General features: G+C 42.3%; 1 protein-coding gene across 1 annotated transcript in view; it reads right to left on the bottom strand.

Moving 5' to 3' along the window:
- The window catches only part of DCC (DCC netrin 1 receptor), a 647852-nt gene that overhangs the window by 106747 nt on the left and 517000 nt on the right, over positions 1 to 24105 (bottom strand). Inside the window, exons 17-20 of the mRNA XM_044431047.1 lie at positions 17603 to 17841; positions 10318 to 10456; positions 9085 to 9192; positions 2063 to 2257 (exon numbers count right to left, since the gene is read on the bottom strand). Coding sequence (XP_044286982.1) covers positions 2063 to 2257; positions 9085 to 9192; positions 10318 to 10456; positions 17603 to 17841 — 681 coding nt within the window. The remainder of the gene's footprint in view (positions 1 to 2062; positions 2258 to 9084; positions 9193 to 10317; positions 10457 to 17602; positions 17842 to 24105) is intronic.

The raw sequence follows: 24105 nt of genomic DNA, 5'->3' as shown, positions 1-24105 counted from the left end.
AGCAAACTGTATGGAGGGGAGCAGACCTAAGAAAGTTGATTCAAGAATACAGAGACAGGTTAAGAACAGTTAAGATGCACCAGATATTCCAAGCGATTGGCTTTGAAGGTTTTGTTTCCTCTTCTGGAAGGGAGAAAGGATATGAAATCAACTTCTTATCATTGAGCTTCATTTCACTACTGGCTCATAGACTAACATGGCATGTCTCTTCCAGTTAGAAAGCCTTTGTCCTGGTCTTCTTGGAAGAAGGGTGAGATGAAGGGCCACAAAAGTGGCCTGAAGCCAAAAGTGTAAGATTAACATTTTCTCTGTGACAGGAAAGGCCACCAACCAGGAGACCTGATAGGGCAGTGCATTGCGTGCCCACCACCCCATCATGAGGCCCACTGGCTTTTCGTGTCACTCTGAGGACCAGCCTAAAGTGGCAGGCCAATCTGGATTGCCCTGCCAACTGCTGTCCTGCTGTGGTAACTGCCACTGCAGGAAACTGTCAGGTACAGAATTCCAGAGCAATAGCCGTCACCTGCCTAATAGGTCCCTCAGAGCACATCTCTAAATGAAGAATGAGGTGGGTAGACAGACACTTTGGAGAGCACCAGTAGCAAGACTCCTACAGTACTTGCAATAGCACTGAAGCTAATGGCACAGCTCTCAAACACAGTGCAGAACATTGTTTCTTATCTTATCATGGTTTCCAAAAACCAGATCTATCATGTTGAAATACCAAGTCTGGTTTGGAGGACGTGACTTGCCTGTGCAAGGGGCCACCATGGCTTGTCACATCATTCAAGCCTGACTATTGATCAGTGAGTATTGTGGGGAGAGTATGAAGGGGAGTAGCAACTCCACATCTTCCCACCTCAGGTGTGGGGACAACTCTTGCGAGCCCGGCTGACAGGCAGTGCACCCTTCAGGTTCCGTGAGGCTGCCAGTGCCAAACTTCCTCTTCTAGGCAAAGTGCTGGAATGGTATACAAGTGGGGATTGCAAAGGATGACCATCAGGCCACTAAAAGAAGTGCAGTGCTGCTCTTGCCCCCACTGCTCGTTGGGTCGGACAGGAACAAGATAAAAGGCAATGGCCTTTGCCAACAGGAACTGCCCCAGTAGTGCAGTTGGGTCATTTACTGGATAGCATGGAAACCGCGTGATCATCTGTTGGGTAGATGATGGCAAAGAAATGTGATTCATGGTAACAACCCATGTTGTATTGTGTGAATGCATTCCTGGGTATATAACTCCACTTACTTCAAAGCATAGAAAGCCACCTGCATTTCTGGGTAACTTTCTGCCAGGTGGGGTCCTGGATTGGCTGCTCCCATATCTATGGAAACTGCTTGGGGACAAGCCACACTTATTGCTAGGCATGTCCACTCTTGCTGACTTTGACCTTAAGGGCATGTGCACGAAGCTCTAGGATTACCTGTTACATGATTTGAAAAGGACTAGACCAAAGCGTAAAGTGTGATGCTCCAGAAACAGCCATTTGAAACATAAAGATTATTTGTTTCATGTAGGGCAGAGGGAATGTTGCCTGTACAACATTTTTATAAACCTTTGCTACGTACATAAAGCAATCCTGCTGTGCTTATTACTTTTTAATGCATAAAACCAACCAACAAAACAAGAAAAGGAGACGGCAATTCTGAACCCCCATTAACCTCGATGAGTGAATCACTACTTGCTTTTTATTCGTCCGAAATCAATACGGAATTAAACACATGCCTAGCTGGAGGAAATACGGTCAAAGAAAGTTTCATGTTTGATGCTGCTATAACTGGCATGATTTCACTCACTTTTCCCTGTAGTTTCAATGCATTCACCACCTTCTCATTAATCCAAAGTACGAGTAAATGCAATTTATCTTCCATGGAACACGGCAGTGAGGTCTGCTAGTGCCTTTTGGTTGCAAACAACAGTGCTAAGATGTTTTAAGTTTGGCCAGAAATACTACAGAAGGCCTGACCTATGTCAGAGTTCAGAATTCCACCTTACCCTCAGATCAGAATTATCAGCTCTTCTGTTTATGTTTATATCTAAACAAATAAAAGAACAAATCCAAACCTTTCAGAGTCCGAAAGAGAATTGGATCAGAGAGAGGACCCACTCCCTTTGCGTTCCGAGCTTGTATTCTAAAGTAATACACTGTGTCCAGGTTGAGGTCCATGATCTGATGGGTAAGCCGGTCACCACTAATTGACTCCATGATCCAGTCATCAATGGGGGAGTTCTTGTCCAAGGTGTAAAACAGGATATAAGCTGTAAGACAGACATGCGTACTGTTCTTCTTCATACATTTTCAGACTTAATCAAATGCAACACAGATATAGGCTTCATGGAACAAGAGGACTTTTTCCTGATTCCCCCATCATTAGTAGACTTTTGCATATCTTAATATGTATAGCACAGGTTGTTGTTTGGCTCAAGGTTGTATCCTGCATGTGGGAACTGCATGTGAAATGTGTATACATGGCAGATGCAATCAGTGCAATTTCAGAGAAGCATTGAAAAAACCTGTCTCAATTATGCAGATCTCAGCTACAGATAACAATATATAATGCCAAAGGATGAGCTATTAAAAAAGGGCCTTTTGTGCATAATTAAGGGATCGGCAAAACCCATTCCCCATTTTCCCATGCATTTTTCTGTTTTAACTCCCCGTGCTCTCAGATATTTTTATTTATTTAGAGTTATTTCAGGCCACCAACAAGGGTGGAAGCCTGTCAAGGTGACATAAAGTGCTTTAGGCATCCCTGTTTTTCCAAGCCACACATTTCTGCAAATGGATGCTGTTGGAATGGAAAGCTGAGACATGCAAGTTTCACTTTAGTCGTGTTACATGTGCATGTCATTGGGACGAATTGTGTACAGAGAACAAAACCATAACACAATACATAGCACACTGCATCTAAAATAGTAGTTAAAACAAGGATAAAGCACAGAAATTGTTAAAATACCAGGAGAATAAAAAGGTCTTTGCCTGTCGCCAAAAAAAATAGAGCGACGGTGCCAGGCAAACCTCCCCGGGGAGTGTGTTCCACTGTGAGGGTGCCACCACTGACAAGGACCTTCTCTGAGTAGCTACCTTCCTGATTTCCTTCAAAGAGGGTTCATGGAGAAGGACCTCTGCCTCCAATCTTAGGGGGATGGGTTGGCACATAGGAAAGAAGGTGCTCCTTCAGGTATCCAGGAGCCAAGCTGTTTAGGGCCTTATAGGTTATTACTGACACCTTAAATTGGGCCCAGACTTCAGTTGGCAGCCAGTGTAAGTGATATAGGACTGGCGTGATACAGGAAAATCTGCTGGTCCCTGTCGGTAACCTGGCAGCTGTATCCTGGATCCATTGAAGTATCTGGAGTGTCTTCAAGGGTAGCTCCTTCAACTCTGCCAATACAATGGGGAAGTTTCATGAATGGAACATAAATTCTCATATAACCCCAGTTCTCTATCAGCTCCATTGGCTTCCCATTGAAGTCTGGGCCCAATTTAAGGTGTCAGCATTCCCAAGTAATACACATCCAAGTTATGAGCAACCTGTACTTATGAACCAACTGCCATAAAGCCTATTATTTTTTTAAAAAATTACTGCAAAAAATTGTTAGCACCATAGAGAGAGGAAAAAGAAGGGTAGAGAGGGAAGTAACCAAAGCATCACCATAGAGAGAGAGGAAGCAAAAGGGTAGAGAGGGAGGCCTCCAAAGCATGTCTTCCTGCCCCTTTCATCTGGAGGGGGAAAACTCTGGCATTTCCTTGCTGCAAAGAGGAGGCACTGGAGAATTTGGGCAGGGCAGGTCTATTGATATTTGTGTTTTTTCTACTTTTGCATGGGCCCTTGCACCTAAGCCCCATGAATGTGGAAGGCCAACTATACATGATCTGACTTACATACAAATTTGACTTCAAGATGAATTTCCACTTGGGACTTGTTTGTAACCTGGGGACTGGCTGTAATGGTTTTACGAATAAGAAGAGAATCAGGCCATCCATGTCGTATGCTTGAAGCATTTCTCAACATAGAGTGTGGAAGAGAACTCTCCCATGCAAGCCCCATTGAACTCAGTGCAGCTGACCTCTGTGTTCATATTGCATTATGAGATTCTCTCGCTTATATTTTTGTTTTCATTTTTCCTGGTGGGGAAAGGAACACTCGCTTGAGTGATGCCATACACAAACTCTGAGTGGAAGCTTTTCAGGCCTCTTCCTCCATTGGTTCATATGACCCTACCCTGAACACTTCATAAGTTGCACAGTATTTCTCAGATGCTTCAGAGATGTGTATTCATTGCCTAAAGGGATCATTGAAATGCAATGTCTCTGTATCTTTTTTTTAAGAAGCAATGTTCTATTTTTCATAGCAAATTAGCATCAGAGGCTCCTAATGGGTATCTTAATTAGGCAGTGATGTTATAACAATATTTTGGGGAATAGGATTTGTCATTGTATACCACTCATTACATTCAGTCTTTGTCAGTCCGTATTAAGGGGTTTCAGATCATCTGTGCCTTACCTTATTATTACAAAGTTAAACATCCACCAATAAATTCACCCTAACATGTCAGGCTGGGCACCCTATCATTATGTACATTATGTTTTACATTATCACCAAACAGCCTGCTTATTATGAGCCACTGCTAATTGCCACTGAGTATACCACAGTGGAAGACCTTTGCTCTGAGGAACGGCATTGTTTTTAAACTGCATACTGCTTTCTTCTGTTGTGGTGGGGATAAAGGTCTTTCCTTCTTTCCCATCAGTTCTCACTGTAATTGTTGCACTGAATTAATTGCTAGGACTTCTTGCCAGCCCCTTGCATGAAAACAAGCAAGGGAAAAAAAAGGAAAGAAGAAAAAGACATGCTATCACCTGAGGTTATGCTAACCAAAGATGATGGTACTTCTGCTGTCTGTATGAAATGCGATTCCAAGCACTTTTGGATGATACTAATTTTCTAGCTATATTTCAAGCCTATAGCTAACCTGGTTTTGGCTCTGGAACAATATTGGGATGGAGAGCTGCCAGTCCAGGAAACAAATCCAACCCTTAGGGGGTCCCAATGCAGCCATTTAGGGTTCCCTAGTTGTCATACCCACTTCCATTGTTTCCATTCCCTTACCCACAACCACAAATTGTTTTGTGATTTCCTGTCTTTTGTACTTTTCTTAGACATTCTAAAGACTGAAATGCCTATTCTAAGACTGAGTTAGCCGGAAACTACTATATATTGGGTGTTTTTAAAATGTTTGCTCCACCGCTTTTGCCATTGGACCTACCGCTTTGCCTTTGGTCTAGGGATACATAGATTTTGTTAAAACTATTCCATTTGCATTTCATATATTGTCAAACAGATACTGTCCATTCACAGACTTGCAACGGGGGAGGGGTGCATTTCTTGAGCTTGTGTTCACTTGTACAATTTTGCATCAACATAAATTAGTGCTTCCAAATATGTGCAAATCACCTCCCCCAAATAAGCAACTCCTCCCCAGATGTGTATTTCCATACTGAAACTTATGGGAGGGATTCATGTTTCAGGTTTGTGTTTTTTACAATTTTCATATTTTTACAACTACATTTGTATAAAATTATGGACAGTTAATAAAAGCCCCAAAATCTGTAGAATCAATGTGACTTGGGAAAACTTGGTCTACTGAAGAAACCAGAAATTAGATTCAGAAAAATCTGAATATGTTTGAATCCATTACAGATTTATTCGATATCCCCACTTCGCACCTACCCACTACTAGATACGGACTTCATAAGCTTTTCCAAAATTGAATTGGTCCTTTCACTGAGAAGAGCTCCTTATCCTTGCCGTAATGAATGATCTATAGTGATTATTCTTTTGATCCTGATACCATTGACCATGGTCCTGGATTCTTGTGTCCAAGAATACGATGCTAAGTCCCAGCCTGCCCCAATCTGGTACTCTCTTGAGGTCTTGAACTACTTCAGTCTCTGGAGGATGAGAACCTAGGTCATGCCCAACTCTAACCCTCTCACCCTCCCACCAACTGACTCTCACCTGGCTTTTAATGCTCTTGGTGCTATACTTGTTGGTGTATTGGTTGTATTTTATTGGTTATGTTCCAAATATTTCAATCCAGCTTGGGGAACTTTGCTTGGTGGCAGTATAACATGATTTAACCAAACAAGCAAATAAAATAGCATCAGCTTAAAACGGAAGTCCACCCACCATCCACGGGTGGATACTGGCCCTCCAGAGACTTATCTGCCTCCTGCATGCACTGCCTTTCGCAAGCTGCAAAAATAGGAGGGACCGTCCAATAGCTGAGGAATCACCGTACTCTGGCTGGCTTGTTCGATTCATAGCTATATGAGAAATTTGTTTCAGCTTTCTTTTTTAAATCAGGAGTTACCCAGTTTGCACCTTCCAGACAGGGTACAGACTCAGACATGGTTCTGAGCATGCGATACGGTTTGCTCTCCAAAAAAAGGACAAACAGATGCATTTGACAGAATGTGTACCTTTGGACAGCGTACACGAGACAGTGCATGATTTTGGAAAATGCCCACAAAAACGCCCTAATTGATGGGAAATGCATACATTTCAACAACTAAGGGGTATTTTTGGGAAAAATGTGCACAGAGCTAAGCATGGCTCTTTATGTGAGTGGACGAAAGCAAAACTAGCAATAAAGTCCAGAAAGGGTTTGGGATGGAGGTCAAGTTTTGCTGATACATACATCCCTAGGTGAAGCACAAATAGGTAAGGCTACCTTAGCTCAATGCCAGCGCGAAATAAGAGATGATTTAAATTAGATGCTGGGTGAATGGAAAGTGCTCACCTACACAACTTGCCATCACACTGAAAGGTTTATTTTTAACTCCATAGCAACCTATATGTGTCACAGTCACACACTAGTAATCTATAGCTTGCAGAGAATCCATGCTGCTGGCATGGAAACCATTTCAGTGCCATGCCAGACCCTTTTCTGTGCCAACCTCACATTTCGATCAGCTTAGTAGCATTAGCGATGCATGCTTGGGAAATCAATGACGGAACAACAAGAGTTCTTAAAAAGCAGATTCCCACCTCGAGATGAAGAATCAGGTTGCTCCGCTTGCTGAAATTCTTGACTTCGAAGCATGGTTTTGTCCTCTCTCTCTCTCTCTCTCTCTCTCTCTCTCTCTGTGTGTGTGTGTGTGTGTGTTTGGTCCATCCAAGTGGGAAAAGTGTGCACTTGGAGCGCACAGTTTTCAGCCCTGCACATTTCACCTCCATTGAATAAAGTGTGGAGATGTGCATTTAAAAAAGTGCATGGCTTTTAAAAAGACACCTGAAAAAAGGTATCTGTGGGGGGAATCTGTTTTGTGGGTGGGAATCTCCCTGGAATCTCCCTGGATTCCAGCCTACTTAGTCGTGGCCCTGAGTTGTGGGTAAAAACACACTGCGTTCTCGCGACTTTCACCAGGAATTGAGTCCTATGCACTGGACAAGCAGCAACACTCCACTTCGTGCTGCCCTGTGCCCTTGTTTGTGTTGCTACGCCTGATGTAGAAGAAAGTTGCTGGCTGTGAAACCATCAATTTGCAAGGGTTCAGATATTTCCTTTTGCCTCAGCTCACCTTCCAGGACTAGAATAAGCACGACAGGTAGCTTGTGAATGCTGGAAGGGCCGATTCCACTCAGTTTTGTCCCAATTCGAACTTAAAATGTGCATTTTGAAAATGAACATTTCTTAAAGTATGTGTTTTTAAAAGTGTACAACTTTTTAAGTACATGATTTTGACTGTAAATACAAATTCGTAAACATTTTCTGAGAACACGGATCCTGTTTACCATTGAAAGTGCAACCAGGGCATTTTTGAGTGATGTGCAAACTGAAATGGAGTTCTGATACATTCCCTAGGGATGAATATTTTTTACCTTAATACAACAACTTCTAAATTCTTCATTGAAAGGATAAGGCCTTCTCTCCTTTGTCACTAGTCATGATGTCACTGTAGAAAGGATCCTGTAGAGTTTTTAATTTGTGTAATTTATTGTGATGTTAATTCTAAGTTACTCATCAGTTGCCTTGGTAGGATTTATATCCCCAAATGTGGCAATTTGTAATTGTAATATGCAAAGCATAATAGGGGATTCAGAAACTATTTGCAACCAGAAAGTGCAGTCTCTTTTTAGCACCTTTTGGAATTTAGTGGAGAGAGATGTGAAAGGTGCCCTTTGGGAAAAACTGTAGCTCGGTGGCAGAAGGCATATTTTGCCAGTGCTACGGGTCCCAGGTTTAACTACTAGCTTCTCCAGGTAGGACTAAGAGAAGCCCTGTTTGAAGCCCTGATACACCTAGGTCACTTGATACAGTGTAGGAATTGCTAAGCCAGATGACTCCATAAATGCTACTTTCCCAGGCGAAGGTGAATTTCAGCATCGCTTTCCCCTCAAATAAAGCATGTGAGAAACAGGCCTAGCATATTGCAGAAACTTGTGACAGTCAGAAATCTGATCAGAAGTTTAAGTGGAGTGAAATTAACGAGATGCTTGAGCCTGGAGTCCCACAACCATCATGGATTGGAATTGTTCCATTTTTTTTTTGCTCATCCAGACCAACCTCCTGCCCATATACAGGCAACCGAAAATTTTGTTTCAACTGAATTTCCACACAGTTTGATATAATTCATGTGTTCAGAACCAATAAGGCAACTGGGAAAATTTGTACACTGAAATTGAAGAAGTCCTAAATTTTGTAATATAGTTCTTACTCAGGAAAAAAAGGCATACCTGTGCATTGGGGAAAAGTCCTGAAAATTAGGCACAGAACATTGTGCATATGTTATGAATGGAAAATCATACAGCAAAATGCAAAACTATTTCAGAAAATGGTGCACAAAATTTGTGTGCTGGAGGGAAAAATGAGGAAATGCATTTTTTGGATAAGGATGCAAGGAAAGGCTTGCTTTCATGCACTGATGCAGAAATGGGCCCAAATAAAATTCAGGCCATAAAATAAGGAACTAGGTAGAAATTGAATTGGCAGTGGTGGAGCTCTTCAATAACACATAATCTGCAGTGTCAGATGGGAGAAAAAAAGACGGACAGCCACAGAATGTAAGAGGAACTTACCAGTAATTTTCCCATTGGCTTCTAATGGAGGCTGCCAGCTGACAATGACAGCTCGAGGCTTGCCTTCTCGAGTAATGACTGTCAAATCCTTGGGAGCAGAGGTTGGGGCTTAGAAGAGAGCGAAACCCCAGAAAAATAATAAAGATGATAATATTAGAAAATCATTAAGTGACACTGGTCAAAATCCAGTACCAAGTGCTGTGTGAGTTCCTTTGAAAAGGATAAAAGATCACAGCACCCTTTCTTGTCCCAGTGGACTGCAGTGAGAGAACTTCCCAGTGGATTGTGTCCATTGCCCAATACTTTGGGATTAGAATAATGATTTTTTTTCATACACTATTATTTCATTCCTTAGATTTTTCTATATTTCTCCAATAGCCAAAGCACTGTGCACAGTTAACAAAGATGAAAAACATGAAATGTACATTATACAAACCATATATATGAAAACGTAAGCATACAAAACACAGAGAGGTATCTATTTCTAAAAACAATCATAACTGGTCAAAAGCACTTGGTGGCGCTTGGTGCGGCAGGTGGGGCTTGATTCCAGGAGGTGCCCTGAGAGCCCACACATGCCCCCCAGGAATTCAGACTCTGCAAAGTGTTCTGGAGTCCGGGAAGCCAAAGCCAGGGGATCCAGTGGATTCCTCCTGCACATCAGCTGATAGAGGGTTAGATTGCACCTGAAGTGGATCACATTTAAGTCCAATGTAACCACAAGATGCAAGTAAGGGATAATTGTAAATGTTACAACAGTGGGACAATTTAAAAAAGGGTAATATTCCAGTCTCCCATAGGCTAGGGAATGCCTGTGTGAATAGGGGTGTTTGGAACCTCTCCGTGTTTTGGCCTCTCAAGCCACACACAGGAGAGTGTTTGAAGGATGGTCTCATGCCTCATCATTCCCTCACGCCTCATCTTTAGAAGGAAAGGCCCTTCTTTAATGCACTGAGGTGGCCCAATCCTGTAATTCCTCCATTCATAAAAGCACAGAAACCTGCTTTCGAGCTAAATATGAAAAGCTGAGCAAAGTGTGTGCTTTTCTTGGCCACCCACTGGCACGCTTGCTATGAAATGTCTTTTTCTTGAATGTCATTTGCAACAAATAATGAAACAAAGCATAGGAAAGACTCAATCAATGATCAATTTTCTTTTTTGGGTGGGGGGAGTAGCTATTAAAATCCCAATCAAATCTGACATTTCCTAAATAGAAACCAAACAGAGACATACCTGCTTCGTAGGTGGTTGCATGAGCTGTCATACTCCAGGTGCTTGACCGTCGACCTTTGGTGACCATGACAGAAAACTCATACATGGTATTTGGCTTAAGGCCCGGAACTGTATGACTCAAGGCCGTGGTGTCTGCTGACTGTAAAAGAAAAGGGTGCAGAGAGGGAGAATAAGTCTAAAGGACTATCATGCTAGATGTATGACATCAAATAGCACCAAAAATAATACTCTTTGCTCCGTTCTTTCTTCCAGAACAAGCTACTTAGTATCATCCCCCATCACCCTGCTTTCTTTCTACGCCTTCCTCAAAAACAATGACTCAATTTTCTGCATCATACTTAATCCCCCCAATCCAATTATCTTTCATTGTATTTGCTTCTGCTACCTTTCTTAGTGAGGTCGTGTCCCTCTTCCACCCATCCCTTGGTGCATTCTCAAATGTTCTACTTTACACTGCAAGTTCCTTGCAGTCTTCATTCTATCACACTGCGACCCTAAAACTAGAAAGCAAGCCTCACTGGATGCAGCAGGATATACTTCTGCATAAAAACATGAATGGTGTGTGCCACATGTCTCCTTTCTGCTTCAGCCTTAAAGCCTCATTTGCACAGAATGGGTGCTAATGACACAGTTCAGCTACCTTTGGGGACAGTGATGGAAAGTTCTTGGGGGACCGATTTTTGGAAAGGCAGAGGAAGGAGGCTTTCCCACTGACCATGTAGAGAGGTCCCAAGGCATGGCTTTCTACTCCTGGTCCCATTCCAATGTGACTTCAAGGGATGGACATTGTCAGAGTAAGAGGAGGGGAAGGATGGGATGGTTCCTATTCAGAGAGGAGTAGAAGGATCTGTGGACAAAATGGCACCTTGCAGCCGTGGAGAGAGAGTCTGTGTTGCTGGTAAATGGGGTAAAATGTCTACCCCCCATTTGTACCCCCCAAAATTGCAGAAATGCTTATGCAACTGAAAGAGCCTAAAATGGGTAATTAATTTGCAGGTGGGGCATTTTGGTTCACCCCAGGGATCAATATGGTAAATACCAGTCCATTGCAAAAGTAAATTACAAAGGTAATTGCAGTGTTTGCACGGCCTTTAAAAGACAAAGCGGGGTGGGGGAATGTTTCTAGCTTGGTTTGGTTTGTATCCCCTTCTTTCAGCAGAGGTTGGTAATGTCTTTGCCAGTGCAGATCCTCATCCATTACAGCTTTACTTTGGAGTTTTATAGGAGCTATCTATGCTGCTGAACAGCTCACCCGAAAGAGTTTCACAGCCATGGAGCACCACAATAACTCTCATGAAGCTCAAAAGAAAAGCTGCAATGGATGAAGATCCCACTGCTGCAAGAGTCACCAGCCTCCCCTACCTTTTTTTGACTTCCAGCTGAATGGGGCTCATAACATTCCCTTTGTGGAAGACATTGCTTAACCATCTTTGATGGCATCATGCCTATTTTCTCGTCCTTTTCCAACAAGGACATTCTGAGCTCTGTTCATACATATTTAATCAAGTGATCGAAAACACCTCGTATGCCTCTTGGGTAAATATGTACTTATGCACTTATACAAAAAGTTCTAATTTGAATACCTTTTGTTTGTATGTGTTTTGGCTTGGTTAAGTGCCTGCTTTTTGTTCACTCATTTAGGGAAGAGAATGTATAATTCACCTTGTTTACAGTGACGTATTAAGAATAGGTAAGTGAGGAACTGTAAATGCATGCATAGGACTTGGGTAATGCATTGTTTCCCCTTGGTTACCTTTGCATTGTTTCCCCTTGTCTACCCCTTGCATAAGCTTGCATTATGGAACTACCGCAGCAGGAACTGTTTACCTTAAAGCATGGCCCGAGAAGCGGTGATGGAGGAAAGGAGCACTAAAAGAGCTATGACTGAGGAACGTTATCGCTTCCACAGGTTTATGAGATTACTGAGATTCTGTGTACATAGCTTAGTCTTGGAAAATACCCACCATTTGCAGGGCTCTGGGGTATTTAGTGCGTCCATGACCAGTGAGAGATTATGGAGATGGAAAATGAAAAGGGAAGCTCAATTTATTTCAAATGTCTAGTCTTTTAAAACTTGTAGTTTATAAGCAGAAGGCTGGGTGAAATCCAGTACGATGGCTCAGTGGGATGAAGATTTAATGGCTATATAAGAACAGGAGAAGTTGCCTTCCATTGAGCTAAACCATTGGTCCTTTAGCCCAGCTTTCTCAACACCAGTGGACAGCAGCTGTTGAGAGTTACAGGGTGAATTTCTTCTAACCCAGACAAGAGATGTTGAGGATCAACCCAGGACTTTCTGCATTTTATTTATTTATTTATTTATTTATTTATTTATTTATTTATTTCTAAACTCGTAGGGCATTCACTCATTATTGATATTGGCTCTCTGAACAGTTTACACTCAATAAAATCCAAAACAAAATACAATATATTAAAACAGAGTGACAATCAATAAAACAATATGTAAAACTAAGGAAAACGATTTACAACATAATTAAACACATTGATAAATTGAGAATCCCACCAAAAACAAACAAAACAAGAACCAGAACAAAAGTAAAATGAAGACCTGGCTGTAGATATTAATTAATTATTGCTTAAACATTAAAATGCTGAGGAAATAGAAAAGGTTTTGCTTGGCCCCAGAACAGGCATGCATAGGGTGTGATCGGTCACAGAGTGGCCAATCCTTCACGGTTTGGTGCCTTCACTGAGCAGCAATTGCTGGGGTTCAACAGTGGGACAGGACAAGGACTCTCATGTCCACTTTGTGAGCATCTGGATGGATCTTATGAGAATCAGAAGGCTAAACAGAAAAGGCATCTGGTCTCATCCTACAGAGCTGTCCATATGTTCTTGTTTATGAAGAGCTCTAGAAGCGACCTTGTCCCAATTTTCCTTGATTAGGAACATACATTTGTGGAGCAGTGTATTTTAAGCTGCCACTTGGGTCTCCTCACTGTTGATTTCTATATAGCTCATTAAAGAGAGAGAGAGAGAGAGAGAGAGAGAGAGAGAGAGAGAGAGAGAGAGCCCAGCTTTAGCATAAAACCATCAAGTTACAATATGCTTTTTCCCTACTGTGACTGGGCTTGATTTGATATTTGTTTTGAGTTTTGGCTGTGGTTCTGTTTTATGCTTTTGTATACACTGTCTTGAGTCTATTTGCACAAAGAAAATGTTATAATTCAGAAATGAACACATGCATATCATGCATTTATAATGTGAGAACAGACAAATTCCAGTGACTTTCGAGCCAGCTGGATATCTAGGGTTATATTTGGAAGGGAATGTTCTTGTGCCCCAACCTATTCTTTGGTTGGATAAGCTACAGGTGATATATTGCCATGGGAACTAGAAAGCAAGGTGGTGACTTGGGGGGGCAGGAGAACTCATTCAGATGTTCCTCCATTGGTGGGGGAAAGGAACAAAGTGTGTGTAGGTGAGAAGGACACTGGGAATGCAGAGTTTTGGAAGTGCGTAAATGACAACATTTTGGGCAAGGTTCCCCAAGACATTCTGCTGCCTGAGCTGAAGAACAAGAGGTCCCCGCCTCCAATTCTATGTACAAAAGCCAACAGAACCGGCAGGTGATTCTGACTTGATCACCGATACCAGTGGGGTGGTATTCTCCGTCACACCTGAAGATGGCAGGCTAGGCTAGTGGAAACAGAGCAGGTTGCATGGCCCTCAGGGCTCTCCTTCACTCCTTGCTGCCATCCCCCACCCTCTGCAAGTACTTGAAGGGTTGTCACAAAGAAGAGGCCAGGATGTCTTCTCAAGCAGCCCAGAATGCAGGACACAGACTCAAGTTACAGGAAACCAGGATCTGGCAGATCATCAGGAAGAACTTCCTGACTGTTAGAGCAGTATGACAATGGAGCCAATGACCTAGGGAGGTGGTGGGCTCTCCCACATTGGTGATGCAACTGGGCAGCCATTTAAAAGGGATGGCTTAACTGGGAGTCCTGCACTGAACAGGGGTTGCACCCAATGGCCCTCTGGCCCCTTCCAGTTCTAATGTTCTACGATTCCACTTTGGCATTGCCTTACTCTACTTAGTGTTAGAGCTGGTCCTGATTTGGGGTACTGACTGTCTCTGTGGAGATCTGATGAGGGAACGGTGGCACATTTAAGCTGTGCGCCTTTAGCTAAGCTCCACCTATACATGAAAATGATGCAAACTTTACAAACACCAGTAAGCACTCAGTGGCCTCCTGCTCTTGAAGAAGGTCAAGAGCTCTTCTTGCTGATACCAGAGTGTAGGACACGGAATAATCAGTTCAAGTTGCGGCCACCCAGATTCAGGCTGGACATCAGGAAACGCTTCCTCACGGTCAGAGCAATACGACAGTGGAACCAGCCCCCTAGAGAGGTGGTGGACTCCCCCACACTGGAGACATTCAAGAGGGAACTGGACAACCCTCTGAGTGGGATGGTGTAACGTGGGGCCCTGCAACAGCAGGGGGGTGGAACCTGTTGCCCTTCATTGCCCCTCTCAGCTCTAGTATTCTATGATCCTATATGCCAATTTCTTTAAAAGACACATGCCAGCCTTATGTTAAGCTTAGCCCTAGCTAAGTCCCCAGCTATGATAGTTACTCTGCAAGACTGTATCCTCACAACAACCCTGTGAAGTAGTAGGAGGGTACCAAGAGAGAGAGAGAGAGAGAGAGAGAGAGAGAGAGAGAGAGAGAGAGAGAGAGAGAGAGAGATTGGCTCAGGATCACCCCCTGATCCCCAAAGGAAACAAGCCTCTGTATTTCTAGGCCAGCAGCCTACCCAGAAAATCATGGTGCATGGAGCAAACCCATTTCCCTGAGCAGCTCTTTTGAATTAATTTTAAAAGACTGCTGACTACTCAATATGTGTGAGTTTTATTTTCTTTATTTTCTTTTATTTTTTGTATTAGCATTTGACCTGCTATATCTGACAAAATCTTCGCTGAATAATTTATCCTGAGAGGTGTTTTGAAAAAAATCCTCTAAATTAAAAAAGGCAAGTTTTCTGAATGTTAACAAATGACTAAACAATGGAATGAAAAAGAACATATTGTTTGGATCAATAGTGGACAAGTTGTGCCGTTGGTTGTTTTGTTTAACATGTACAGTGTGAGGGTGTGGAAATGCTCTTGAGAAGTGGGGGAAGCTATTTCAGGGATGTAAAAATCTCTGCTTAAAACAAAATGGGCTTTGGGCAGATGCAAGAGTTTCTACTTGCTTACATGAAAGGCGAAGTTCATTGATCTAAACCCATTTGTTTGTTTGATAGCCCCTTACTTTGATATAAAACATTTGCATTTCAAGGACCCAAAGACTTGAGTACAGCATCGTTCGGAAGTGAATGGAGTGGGAATGACTGGCCCCTGCTTTTCACAACGTGCAGCAAACTGGGTTTTAACAAGGTTAAGGCTCAATTAAGTTTCTGTTTTATGTTTGTTTTGCTGGCAAGGAAAAGAAAAGCCATGCACCTAGATTTCCTTCAAGAAGCCGTTTGGGTTAGAACTCCACGAAAGATATGAAATATACAGAAAAGAACATTTCAAAGGTTATGCAAATATCAGATGTTCCAATTTGTCACTGTTTATCAAGATGAGGACCTCCCACCCAGTACCTTGTGCTTATAGGAAAAAATATCCCTATTTTTCCTGTTGAAGAATCACCTTTAAAAATGGTGTTAGTATACAAACACATTAGAGTTTTCTGGATTCTAGCCAATAATACAGAGCTGTGTCTGTGTTATTTCAATCAGAGCTCACTGGGTCCCCTACTGGTTTGTTTGGCTGTGCCGTCTTCCGAGGACGCCTCCTAGTGGTATTCATGGTTTTTGGAGGCCTCATCCATCACCACATGGATAAAAGGCCTGCAGGTCACACTCCCTGTAACACCCTACAAATTAGGCATGGCTGACCTTTCTGGATTTCCAGGGTTTAGCAAAGACACCTTTTCTAGCAGGCATTGCCCAGGAGGAAATCTTGCCCCATGGGCATTTTTGCACATCACTCGGAAATGTCTTTAATCAGGCAACTCATACTTATTATCAAATACAAATGAATAAATACTCCCCTTCTCCCCCTCTCTGCAGAACAGTGTTGAACATTGTTCAAGGATAGGCTAGACATGCACATGGTGGGCATGTCGTGAGTGGAGCCAGCTGGAGCTGGGGGTGGTCAGACTAGATGGCCCGGGAGACCCCCTTCTGACTCACTCTGTTTCTCTGTTTCTATGTAACATATCCATGCTCAGTTAGGCACAGGAACATCCAGTGCTAAAAGACTGCATTTCTTTCATGCTCTCCCAGTATAGCAGTTTATCAAACAGACAACAAACGTAGAACAATCTTTGCCAAAACTCTATTAACTAGAACCGGATATATTACGCATTCAGAGGTTCCCTTTTCTTCTGCATGTGTGACCTTTTGCAGAAAGGTCTTTGAGGCCACCACTAACAAACCTTGGGAAGAAGCAATTAAGGGCATCACCCTTTCTTTTTTTGGCAGCCTCCCGTACCACCTCCTAAACTGTTGTGGAGTAGCCCTACCCCAACCCTCTTCCACCATTATTCTGATTTCCTTTTGTCCTGCAAGGAACCCAGGGCAGCAGGCAGAGTGCTCCTCCTGCTCTTGATTTCACTCTCTAACAACCCTGTGAGGCAGATAAGGCTGAGAGCAAGGGCCTCAAATTCCACAAGTCAACCACAGAGGTTCATGGCTGAGCGAGAACCATCAAATAAGAAGACTTATGCTCCTCATAGTGGAGGGAAATCATTCCATTTTTCATTTAGTGCAAACGTACCTGATTTCACACTTTTGATTCACTATACAATCTGAAATTCAGTTATCATTTAAAATATGTCTTTCCCCAGATTTTACGACTCAATGCTCAGCCAAAAATGTATATATTAGGCAAAATAATAACACTTAAAATGCATTATTTTAGAAGACTTGCTTCAAGAAAAGAAAAGAAAAGAAAAGAAAAGAAAAGAAAAGAAAAGAAAAGAGAGAAGAGAAGAGAAGAGAAGAGAAGAGAAGAGACCCTTGATCATGTTAAGCCAAAAATACAGGTAGTGGGAATAATGTGCCCACTGATTATTAATTTTCATGCAATCTTCCAAACATAAATAAATAACAATCTCCATTTTCTGGATAGACCAAATGAAGACTTGATAAAGTCTCAAAATTCAAGATGAACTACTGAACTGCAAAAATGAGAGAATGAGATAAGGTGAAATGGATTCATGTGCCCATCTCCAAGCCAGTCTACTGTTAATCACTCCGAAGTCCTCACCTTGTATTTCGCACTTGTAGAATAGCTCGTTCTCCATCGGACTGTGTAAAACCGAACCTCTGTCGCCTTCTGGTTCTTGGGGACAGAGTTGTCTGCCCAGCTGACCCTCACGGCATCGTGGGTTAAGGCAACTGCCTGGACACCTACTGGTGGGAGCATGGGGGTGGAGATATCTGGGACTGAGGTGGGGAAATCATCAAGCAAAGGATAAAAATCAACTTCTAATGGGTCGATGGGATCTGGGTCACAAAAGTAGCAAACGTGAGCATTCCACAAATTAAAAGGAAATGCATAGTCAAAGAAAGAAACAACGGTCACCAGTGAGATACACATCACAATGGGTTAAATGTATGGCAATAAGGATGATGGGAGGAGAATATGAGAAGAACAGAGAAAAAGAGCCATTAATGCAGAAATCCAGGGACAACTATTACCGCATCACAGCGTTCAAAACTAACCAGCATGAAATGCTTGGACAAACAAATCCGAGATATGCCATTCGCCTTTCTCTTCTTGCAGGAAAGTTACACGACTTGGTTTGCCTTCAGAATGATTTACATACCTTTACAAGAAAGCCCATGAATGATACATTACTTGACAATCTGTACAATATATAGAAGAGGATGTGTTCCTGGAAGCCTTGCTTTGCAAGCGCGGCACGTTCCAGAATGTAGGGGAGTCACCTGATTTTCCCTCTCTTTCTCCAACATGCAGAACAAGAGCCAAGCCCCTTGTTTTCTTTTGTGCTTGATACTGTGAGCATTGAAAAGTGCATTTCTTGACAGCTGCGTTCAGCATCTAAAACTATTCCATTGTTTTCTTGTTCCTGAAATTCTCCCCTTTGTTCCCTTCGCCACCTTTAACCTCATTTGCACTCATTGAAGTTTAACTCAATTGGCTGAATTAATTCAAAAGATTGTGCTGATGGCATCGTAACATTACAACTGAGAAATGGGTGCCTCCAAACAGAATCCAGGGGCTTGGCACAACATATCAAATGGTCAGTCAGGCAGATCAGATGAAGGCAGATGAAGTGCTGTGGACAGTGAGGGCAAAAAGCCAACTAGGAGCATGGGAGCTGAGAAGCAGTGGCAGATGGGATGTGGTGCCTTGGAGAAAGCACGCCAAGCTGCATTGAAACAGTGTGAATCTCCAAGAAAAGTGAGTCAATGAGAAAGGTTTGGTGAGGAGAATATTTCATAGTGGTTCACTTCCCTCTACTGAATGCACAAATTATGGAATTAATATTATCAACAGGGAGTATTTGAAGCAGACTTAATTGGGATGGTGGATATTTCATTGATCTGGTGAAGTTTAAATGATTTGCAGCTAAGATGGCTCTTTGTTTTAAGAGCTGGCATATCTGTTTCTTGAGGGATACACCACACAGCTTTTTCTGTGCATCAGCCAAGCCTTTGCACTCATCAGTTTTACAATCTAGGTCATGGTACCAGATATTCTGGAAACAGACTTTGGCAGACTCTAGCTTTCAACAAGATATCTTATGGGAGGAGGCTTATTTTCAATTCCAAATCTAACTCTTAAGCTAGCCTTTTTTAGGGAAATTGCGTTCTTGGCTTGTTTTAAAGCCAAGCCTTTCCCATCGTACATTTCAGGATGCAATAATTAGGACCTGTGATTAAATTCTATTAATACTATGACCACAGGTAAGCAAAGCTACAATTACTCCTAACTGCAAAGCATCACATTGGGAACCTGCTCTGCATTTTGGCACATCTAAACACTCATTTTCAATCGCACTTTAGAATTACTGGGCCCAATTACTCTGTGAGGTTTTGGGGTATATTTTTGTTTAATGTTGGCATGTGTTACACTATGCATTGGCCCAATGCAGGTGCAACCAAAATAGCCTACTCACTTTGCCATGCCATCCAGCTTGTTAAAATCTCGTCTATCCCACGGTTCTCCCATTGTGGAACTCAAGGTGGCCACATGTGTGAACTCTGTTTCCACACCTATAGAAGATGTCTCCAGGGAGAGAAGACTTCTCTTCCCCATTATATGGTTTTTGTGGGTTACATTTCCATGCGGCAATATTAGTGAAATTTCCTGCTTGAAAATTAGAACATCCTCTCTCACTCACTCCTTTCCACTCAATTGGCTTTTGTAAATTTTCAACCCAGTATTCTGCAGTTCACCAGAACTTTGGATAAAATTGAAACATTCAGGAGAGGGAAAAAGCTGTCTCAGATTTATTCTGAGCTATGAATTTTCGTGGAAGGGACACATCATTGCATTTTCTCATTGCTGAGATTTTCCTTCTGAAGCTTCAGTGCAGAGCAGAAGGCATTGAATTTTCATTCATGCTTAAATTCAAGGAGAGATTATGCAACACACTAATTTATGCCTCCATTGCCCCATAATAGAAAATTTTACTCATTTGTTGTTAGCGTTTTCAATTTCCATGGTAAAACTGAACATCTAGAAGGGCTTTTGCCCTCCCAAACAGAGTAATAGAAAAAAAAAATATTGATGCAGTATTGTCAATTTACATGACTCTTGGTGAAAGAAAAAGAGTGCCATACATTAAGGATAAGGAACACATTGCATCTTTCTTTTACTTCTTCCTCCCCTTGGGATATTTAGAAATTTGAATGCCTGTAATATATGACATATTGAAAAATAGGAAGCTGGTCTATTAATGGTTATTTTCAGTCAGGATTATCCAGCTTTTCGAACATCTCAAAACCAGAGGCATTTCAATCATGTAATCTGCCAGCATCTGAAAATAAGACCCTAAATACCTGGACCAGTTCCTTCCCACAAATATTTCCATTTGGACAGGTTGACATAGAAACGTCTGTTGTAGAGTAATTGCATTCTCCCATACAAGAAGCTGCGCTTGTTTCACATCTACATTTGCTTAGATAAGCTTCCCGTGTTGTTTTGACAGCCTACATTTTGCAGAGCTTATGGCTGGCATGGCTGGGGACTGGCCACTGGCCAGTGGCCCATAGGGTCCCACTGAGATAAGACATGCATGGTCTTGATTTGCAGGGGATGTCCCAGGGGGCACAGGGCAGTGACCTCGCTGGGACATCCGGGTGCCATGAGAGAAGTTTTATTTACTGTCCCACAGCTAAAGTACCTTGGATGGCTAAATATAAATATCATAAAATCAGAAAAAATATTTTAAAAGTTTAGAACTGCTAAAACAGTCAATGGCAGAAAAAAACGACTTTGCAAAAACACTTGAGATGGGTAACCCCCCTCAAGCCCCAGGGTAGCTGAGCAAGTCTTTAAGAGCCTTGGAAAAGAGGGGTGTCTTAACCTGGCCCTGAAAAGATGACAAATTGGGGTCAGCTAGGCTGCAGTGTGGAGGTTGTTCCATAGATGGGGGAGGGAGCACAAAGTCACCCCCCTTGGTTGCCACACTCTGTGCTTCTCTTGGAATTGGCACTCAGAAGAAGGCCCTAGAGTTGAGAGTAATGTCTGAGAAGACCGCGACTGAGAGACAAGCTCCAACAGGTCTCAGGCCATGTAAGGTGTTACAGGTTAAAACCAGCACCTTGAATTAGGATTGGACATATACAAACAGCCAATGCAAGTGGACCACAGCCAGTCTTATTATGTGTTTGGACCTAAGGGTCTTGGTCATTCATCTGGTTGCAGCATTCTTCATGAGCTGCAGCTCCTGAACCATCTTCAAGGGCAACCCCATGTACAGTGCACTGCATAATCTAATTTCACCGTTGCATAGATTACTGAAGCCAGGTTCTCCCTGTCCAGGCAGGGGCATGACTGGTCCACCAACCAAAGCTGACAGAAGGTACTCCAAGCCACGGAGGTCATCTGAGCCTGACGTGACTAAGATCGATCAAGCGACACGTTTTGCTTCTGCTGGGTTCTCTGTGGTTTGTACCAGAATTTCAGGGAGGACCAAGGTACTTCCACATGTCTTCTGAAAAGACCGGCAGGGTACATCTAAGAAAACTCTGTGGAACTTTCTCAGTTTGTATGTCTTGACTCTTTGTAAGTTCAGGGACCTGCTACCAATGTGCCCTTGAGAAAGGGCCCCTTGAATCCTGGGGGGAAAAACCCAATTGCATGCACACATCAACATTTGTCAATTCCTTAAAAAGATACATGCCAGCCCTATGTTTTACCCAGAAGTCCCCAGCTATGATAGTTACACTGCAAGAATGTATCCTTATAATAATGCTGTGAAGTAATAGGATATTACCAAGAGAGAGAGAGAGATTGGCTGAAGATCACCCACTGAGATCCATGTCTGAATGGGAATATATTCCTGAGTGCTCACACCATTGCTTCTCAGTACTTGAACAAGGCACCAAGGAATAAAGTGAAAATCCACCCATTTGAGATTATGGTGGGAAGAAACATGCTGTGCACCATGGAAATTGAGTTTTGTTCCTATTCCCAGTGTCACAGAAATGACAGCTGATGTTGATCTAGTTTTGTGACTTAAATTCTGCCCACATGGGAGAAATTAACCAACACCAATGAATGGGGGAACAAGCATTTTTTCAGTCTCACTTCAAAGCTCATTTTTACTCAGTCCCATTTTAAGCTTTGGACTGGTTTTTTTTTTTTTTTTTTTTTTTTGCAGGGGGTGTTGGGATCATTCAAAGGGAAAATGACACATTGCTCCACATTATTTTTCGATAATGCATAATTCTCCTATGTACTGAAGCATGAAAGTGTGCATTTCTTTTTTAAAAATACATTTTTTCCAAATGCAATCATAAATTCAGGAATTTGTGAACATTTGGGATTGCAAATTGGACACGGCTGTGCAATCTGAAACAGCGCCCAAGTTCTCCTCTGTTCCTTTCTATGCCCGTCCATTACAGCTTTACAGGAACTCCCATACAGGAAAGCAGTGCGAGAAGGTTGGAAAATCCATTCCAGGCTACGATTCCAGGATTCTGTGATATGACCAAGCTGACATCCATTTTGCTGCTTCCTTGTCGATAGGAGAACCCACATCCGTAAAATTATTTGCATTTGGATTTGCACGCATTGCAAAATTGCCACCCCCTGGAGAGGGAAATTGGCTCAGGAAGGTCAACTAAGATGGTTTTCTTGCTTGGCAAAGCTAATTCTCACTCAGGAATGATCGCACACCATTGATTCTCTTCAGAGGTTCTTTCTAGATGCATAAAAGATTACATAGGAAGCTCCCTGTGGAAAGAAGCTCTTAGAACTGAACAGTAAGTTCCAGAGGAGTCCTGTGGTACTTTATATTCCTTAGGCTAGTTCTTGAAGGAGGAAGCCAGACTTGAAAGAAAATCTCTTTGTAACATGGAGAAAATTTTCAGTTATGGGAAGTTGCATTTTACATTTCAATTTTTAATTTAATAGGCATACAACTGTTGTGATAGCATAAGCACAACATTCACATTTTCTTAAAAGTGACGGTGGGGAAAAGGAAGAGGTGGTGTTATATATTTTGAGATAAACATATGCTCAGAAGATTTTCAAAACATGCACAAAACTGGAAGAACTGATCTTGGACTTGTCAGAGGAGTGTAGGGGGAGAAAGTACCTTTACAATGAAATACACACATATGCTTCCTAAAGATATTAGAGGAGAGATAATTTTGCTTTTGGAAGAGTTAGAAGGGTTGGGGACAATGGGGATTTTTTTCCTTATGGTTTTCCAAGTTTTTAAAATGGGAATACTTCACAAAAGTATATGATCGGAGAAAGATTTGCCATCTGGAGCTAACATGCCGTAATTTGCTCCAGTCCTTCCTCATGCACAGCCCTTCCTGTTCTGTCACTTGCTCTTTTCTGTGTTGCTCTCATGGACTGAACTTTCCTCCTTTCAAGAAAGTTCTGAACAAGGTGGGTTATGCATAAGGAAGAAGAAGAAAAAATACCCTCCATCAAATTATACATGTCGCTCCAGTGGAAAAGATAATATATGATTTAGAATGTATGCAGCAGGTTTGACAGTTTAAAGCCTTTCTTGTGCATTGTCTTAATATTCCTTACAATAACCCGTTAAGGTGTACCAATTTTATCCCCGTTTTGCAAGCAGGTTGGGGGCTAAGAAAGAGTGGTTTTCTAAAGACCACCTGGTGGCAATACATGGTGGGTAGAAAATTTCCTGAGGATTTCTACCATACCTAGCCACGGTGTAGCTCTCTGAAATTCTTTCTTGATACCACACGTTTCTTGCATGGTCTCGCCTGGACACTGCAAATCAGAGGAGCTGCAAATCGCCTTAATGCAGCAAAGTAGGTCACCTTCTGTGTAGGAAACCCTTCCCAAGCTCCATGCTGAAAGCATAGCATTCTTATGCATAGCCCTCTGAAATAATGAACTTCTTGATAAATATATAAAGCTGCCACTCAGCCCTGTAACCCGGTAACACCTACAGTTGACAACATCTTAGCTACAGGTGTTTCCCAACCGTGTTACCTCCAAGATATTGCTACACTGGAGGTCCAAGGGACTGAACATGGCGCAAGTCTTCCTGAACTGCTCCTTCTATTATGCATTACCTTCTAATG

The sequence above is a fragment of the Varanus komodoensis genome, unplaced genomic scaffold, assembly GCF_004798865.1.
Source record: "Varanus komodoensis strain SLA01 unplaced genomic scaffold, ASM479886v1 scaffold22, whole genome shotgun sequence".
In the NCBI taxonomy this organism is placed as follows: Eukaryota; Metazoa; Chordata; class Lepidosauria; order Squamata; family Varanidae; genus Varanus; species Varanus komodoensis.
This window is presented reverse-complemented; position numbering and strand designations above follow the sequence as displayed.